Consider the following 6,246-nt stretch of genomic DNA (forward strand, 5'->3'; position numbering starts at 1 on the left):
TTGAACTTGAAGAGCTCCTATTCCTCTCCTTACAAAGTATATCGATTCTAGAGGCTTAAGGGTCTATTTATTGGCTTTAGAAGTCCTAGACAAAGTAGTAAACGTAGGGATTTCATAGGGTTTTGAGACCTATTACAATTTGGAGTTGGAAAACCCTAATATGGAAAGAATGTCAATCCAGCCACCACTTCATAAGTCTCCTGTGCACGGGTGCGCTCGATCGCAGCCCGTGTGCGCTCGATCGCAAGTCTGGGATTGATCCTTCTTCTAGCATGCGCTCGATCGCTCCTAGCCTGCTTGATACTATGTCCTCTCGGGTATTGCGTACCTGCGATTGATCGTAGTGCCAGGGAACTCCAATTGTTTCCTTCTTCTCCTTTGAGCCCAAATCACCTAGTTTTACTTCATTTTCTTCCAAAAGCTTGTAAAAGTATGAAAAAAACAAAAATTAATTAAAATGGCCTAATTAACTAAAACCAAAGGATTAAAATATGTAAGTTAAGGGCTGAAAATATGAATATTTTAGCACAATGAATTGGAATCTCGAAGTGCAATTACTTACAAAGGACATGCTAAATCATCACAAGTTTGAAATTTGTGTGCAGTGAATTAGTACAAAATTATGAGGTTTCCAAATCTTTCCAATATGCAATGTCTCCTTATCTCAGAATTTATTGAATTTCCTATTAGAATGGCACACTGACATATTTCTTTTTCCTTTTCTTTTTATTTATTTTTTATTTTATTTATTTTTTATTTTTGGTCAGGTTGTGCAATGTTAGTTCCCTTTTTTCTAATTGACCCATGCAACGAGTGTTAAGTTAATGACTCCCAAACCAGATGGTTTTAGGGTATTAGGTGTAGAGACACCCCTAAGGACCTACTAACTCGAGTCAAAAAGGCTACAAAACCAACTAACCATGACATTGATCAGATCCAAATTTTTCACCTTTTGACGTGAACACTCAATGCTTTGAGACAAGAGGTCCAGCTACTCAATGAAAAGTCATCAATGATCATTTATTTCACTTTTTTTTTTTAACATATGTGCCAAGTGTCATCTAATAAGTCATCCAATTTCATCCAAGATGCAAAAACGCACATATTAGACCTTATGTCATACCTCACAGATTATGTGCTAATATGCTTGTGTGATCAGATCAAACATGTGATTTTTCAACTGGCCTAAGCAAGTAACCAAACTAACAGATTCATTCATCAGATCATGTGTTCAAAATTTTCAGCTCACTGATGAATTCAAGCCATAATTCTTTCTAGATCAACTTTAAAATTTTAGAGCAACATGAACATGCATAAACTTGTCTTTTTTTTTTTTTTTTTCTTCCTATTAAACAAACAAACACACAAAAATAATCAGGAAATTGGGACAAAGTGTGTGTGAACATGTGTGCCCATACCCCCAAACTTAAATGACACATTGTCCCCAATGTGTCTGAGTAAAGGAAAGAATGTATCCAGGAGATGGTCGAAATAGTCCTGGAAAGCATAGGTCGTAGCACACCCCTAAACTTGAATTGAAGCACACTTGTCCCTGCAATAAAACACACGAACAAGTAAAAAGGAACAAAAATGAAATTAAATAAAAATTGAACAAACAAAATAAAATAAAAAAATAACTATGGGATGCTACCAAGTGCGCTCGATCACACATGTTGTGCGTTCGATCTCACTAACAGAGTGTGGTAGTCCCACAAATGGAGATCTGTGCTCGATCGCATGTGTGGCGCTATCGATCACAGTAATAGAATGGAAAAAGAAAACATGACATAACACTTAAAACACCAAAAACACTAGAATAAACAAAACACAAAAAAAAAAAAAAAGGATATGCAATGGGGTGCATGAGCGCTAAGTTTTATGTCTTCAGCCAGACGGTGGTCCCCTCTCAGTGTTGTCCAGAAGTAGATGCTCCAGGTGGTGGTGGTAACCGGTTTAGGATGGACCGTATCAATTCTTCCAGGGCAGCTAAGCGTTGATCCATAAGGACCTTATCTTCCCGAGCCTCCCTTCTTTGATCAGCTAGCTCTCTCTGAAGACCTGCCATTTGTTCACAAAGGGATTGGTATTGAATGGCTCAAACGTCAATTGAGGTCTCCTCCTCATCTTCAACTACCGGCTCAGCTGCCGGTTCATCTTTGACTATTGGCTCGACCTCATCCGCCTCTTCCCCAGCTTCTGGAGGTGCCTGGGGCATATGGGAGTAGATCTTGTTCCATTGGCGAATGCCATATATCGGAATGGTGGTGACGGGCTCATCAACTTTGGTGCCCTTAATGCCCTTTTTCCGCAGAATGTATGTGATCAAGTAGGGGAAAGGCAATCCCCATGAATGTGTGGACTCTGCTCCCCTAATGTGCACTCCATTCCAAAATTTATGGATTTGGTTCCAAATGATGTCGGGAATGGAGTACCATGCATCCTTATGGAAGGCGTAGAGAGTTTGGAGGAATTGATCATGCCTTTGAGTTTTGTGTCCCAAGGGGAAGGCATTTCAGTGCAAAATGGAATCCACAAACCACAACCTTCGAGGTAGCTTGGACCGGCTGCCAGCATTGTGGTGGGCATCCGCATCGTGCCCTTGGCACGTATCTTCAATGATTTTTGCCACATAGTATCGGGGAGGTTGCTCTGCAAGATTTGCAGCTTTTGGAGGATGCTCATCATTGCACTGCAAGGCTGCGGCTATGTCAGCTCTTGTCACATGAACAATTTGCCCTTGTACTTTTGAGGAGAGAGCAGCCGAGTTGTCACAATCATGGGAAAGCTTGGCGTAAAATTCAACGACCAACTTCCAGTAGGCGGTAGAGGTGACCGGTTTAAAGAGCTTTTTGAGACCCCTTCGCCTAAACTCGGCGACCGCCCATTGAGTCCCCTGATTGTTTTGAAAGTCTTCTCTGATGGTGAAGGTGGTTTCAAACAGCAGCTCCCATTGTTCAAAAGTGGGTGGAGGAGAGATTGCTTGGGCCTCGGACCCCCGGGATGATGAAGTACGGGCTCTAGGCATTGTGAGCTTGACTGGGGACTTTTGTCGAATAGGTGGTGCGCACTTCTGATGACCACAAAGACAACTACGGCCAAAGATGCTCGAAACTCCCTGTAAACACACAAAAATCTCAACACAGAGGCAATGTGGGTGGATAAGCACCCACAATTGCAAGAAAATGGAAGAAATTTGGAGGTTGGATGAGCGTTCGGAGATACTGAAGTTTGGGGGTGAGAATGGGATGTATGAAGTGGTTTTAGTTGAAAGATGATGGTATGGTGGCCGGAGAAGGGTCTTGTAACTGATCCTTGAGTTCCCTGAGCTCCAACAGTGCCATTCTGTACGGAGCCTTGGATATGGGTGCAATGTTTGGTAATAAGTCAATGGTGAATTCGATCTCTCTGTCAGGCAGTATCCCTGGCAACTCTTCTGGAAAAACGTCTGCAAATTCTCGTACTATAGGTATTTCCTTAAGCTTGCATCCCAATTTTTCTTCTGTCATGCAAGCCAAGTATCCTGAACACCCACTTCTCAGTAATTTGGTTGTCCATAGTGCAGATATCAATTTGACTATGCCGGTATTCTGATTCCCCCGAATCTTGAACTCTGCTACTCCCGGTGGTCTAAACACGATCTTCTTGTGGAAGCAGTCCACGCAAGCATGATACATGGATAGCCAATCCATGCCTAAAATAATATCAAACCCGCTCATCTCAAAGATAACGAGATTCGCGGGCATGACATGGCCTTCAACTAAAATAGGACAATCCTTAACTACTAAGGTGCATAAAATTGTACTCCCTATCGGTGTAGCAACTGCTAAATTTACATCTAAGGCTTCAGACTCCAGACAGCAGGCTTTAACAAAGAAATACGACACAAACGAGTGTGTTGCCCCTGAATCAAAAAGAACAGAAGCTATACCAGACGAAATAGGAAGAGTACCTGTTACTACGTCGTTTAATGCCGCTGCATCGCTTGGTGTCAAAGCATATACCCGAGCAGGTGCCGTGGTTCTCTGTCCCTCTGAGCGGTTCTGATTGGCTTGGTTGTTGGTAGGAGTCCTACAGTCCCTTGCGATATGTCCAGGTTTCCCGTACTTAAAGCAGCCTGATTGCCCTTAGAGGCAATTCCCACTATGCATCCTACCGCACTTCTGGCAGGAAGGGTGTTGCTCGCCCCCTCTTTGGTTATGGAATTGCTAAGGTGTGTAACTCCTCTCTGCTGGTTGGTTAAGTCTCCTCTTATTGGCATGGAATGATTGTCCCCCTGAGCGGTTTCCTTGCGGTGCAGTTCTCTTCTTCTGATTAAAGTATTCCAAGTTCATTCTCTGTGTCCGCTCAATAACTGCTACCTTGTTGATCAAGTCTTTCAATTTGCAAATCTCGAATCCCACAATCTGATTCATGATGCGCGGCTGTAACCCTCGTTCAAACTTTCTTGCTGTGAGCTCTTCTGTGGACACCAAGTAAGGCGCGAAGCGAGAAAGTTCAATGAACTTGGCAGCATATTGCTCCACCATCATTGATCCTTGAATGAACTCTGTAAATTCCTGGGCCTTGGCCTATTGAGTAGTTTGAGGAAAGAATCGCGCCAAGAACGCCTACTTGAAGTCCATCCAGGGAATGATTGCTCCTAGTCGTTGTTGCAAGTGTTCCTTTTGAGCGGTCCACCACCGTTCAGCTCCCTCAGTGAGGTAGAAGGTAGCATACTTGACCCTCTGTTCTTTGATGCAGTTCATCACATCCATCAGCTTCTCTATTTGTAAGACCCAGTTTTCAGCAGCTATTGCGTCGGGTTGTCCCTAAAAAACAGGAGGGCATTGCCGATTAAACTTTTCGAAAGTACACTCTCGCTGTCCTTCACTGGTCGTTCCTCCCTTGGTATTAGTACCCATTACCAGTAAGCTCACAAGTTGCGCCGCCAACGCAGTCAAAGCTTCCGGTTGCTGGTTAGCAGTGGTGTTTCCTCCGTTCCCAGCCTCGTTGCCCTCGATATGACCCTCCTCGATGTTATTAGTACGGCTGGGAGTCGGGGGTGCCATTGTTCTATGACCAAGGTAAAAGAAAAGAAAATAGTAAGCAGTTAGAATGTATTCATGTACTATCTATAAGTGACTACAAAGACAGACTCTACTTGGCCAGAATGTGGCTTCCCATTACCCCACTACTTCTATCAATAGTTTTAATTCTTAAAGTCTACAGAACCTTATAACCTTTGCTCTAATACCAAAATTGTAACATCCCCAGCCCGTTAGGGTTAGGTTTGTTAATGATTTTCTTACTCGCAAAGATCCATAAGGTTTATCAACTAACAATACTAGTATAACAATGAATGCATGAAAGTCTAGAATATCATGTCTAAAAATAATAACTAAACTGAAATATTCTTGTTTAACAGAAATATGTCTCACAACGAGATAGAGATCCTTATTAAAATAAATCTATCAATCTCTGAAAGAAAACTGTGCCAACGCACTTATTAACTTGACTAATATGAAATCATAAGAAATCCTAAATACGCCCGCCCCCATTCTGGCCTCCTAGTGCAGCTTGGTCACCACCTGAAACAATAAATAAAAACTGATGAGCCCAAAGGGGGCCCAGCAAGTGAAATCCATAGCCATAAGCAGTTTTACTCCTTATCCCGTTTTGAAAAATGGAACTCATAACTATATATGTTCCTAGTATATTTTTAAAGAGAACAGAAAGCACATAAAATATATTTTCATCAATAAAATTTATGATAGTCTTTATCTCATATTAGGGCCCATGTATACTGTTACCCCCATATACTAGGGTTGCGCGGTCCTTGCGACCTGGGATGAGATACTGTGGTCGCAGCCCCATCCCCTGGCCAGCCGATTAACTCTGGGTGCACTCAGTATGGCAAAAAAAACTATGATGGAACCACCTTCTGGCATAGCCTCTTTCAGCGGTTGCGCCTCCATCCTTAGCATCGGTACCGAGCTTCTCTCTTGTTTCTCTTGGGCCAAAAATACACTCCTCCCTACATGTGCCCCCATTTTATAACACTCTTTTCTCATTTCTTGTACTTCTCTAGGTACATCTTAGGGCAACATGTAGGAGGGTTTATTATCATTTTCTCAAAATTCTCTTTATAAACATCACTATTTTTACAATATTTCTTTTTCTCAAACTTGTCATGCATGTAGCATAATTTAAGAATATAAATAGCATGACATGATAATTTTTATGGAAGGGATAGTAAATTCACTTACC

The 6,246-nt window shown here is 42.2% G+C and overlaps 1 protein-coding gene across 1 annotated transcript; it reads right to left on the reverse strand.

The window, feature by feature from the left end:
* Positions 1-3,260: 3,260 nt before the first annotated feature.
* LOC148583683 (uncharacterized) lies at positions 3,261-4,526 on the reverse strand. Its single transcript, XM_088510757.1, has 2 exons — positions 4,220-4,526; positions 3,261-4,114 (listed from the first exon to the last, which is right to left on the reverse strand). Exons 1-2 carry the CDS (start codon positions 4,524-4,526, stop codon positions 3,261-3,263), a joined length of 1,161 nt encoding a protein of 386 aa, XP_088366883.1.
* Positions 4,527-6,246: the final 1,720 nt, after the last annotated feature.

Source organism: Corylus avellana, chromosome 9, assembly GCF_965113065.1.
Source record: "Corylus avellana chromosome 9, dhCorAvel1.hap1.2, whole genome shotgun sequence".
In the NCBI taxonomy this organism is placed as follows: Eukaryota; Viridiplantae; Streptophyta; class Magnoliopsida; order Fagales; family Betulaceae; genus Corylus; species Corylus avellana.

Bases quoted from the DNA above. Each gene is read 5' to 3' on its own strand.
- LOC148583683 (XM_088510757.1), bottom strand. From the start codon at position 4,526: ATGGTGGAGCAATATGCTGCCAAGTTCATTGAACTTTCTCGCTTCGCG. The intron at 4,115-4,219 runs GTTACACACCTT...AAGGGCAATCAG, and splicing joins TAACCAACCAGCAGAGAGGA to GCTGCTTTAAGTACGGGAAA.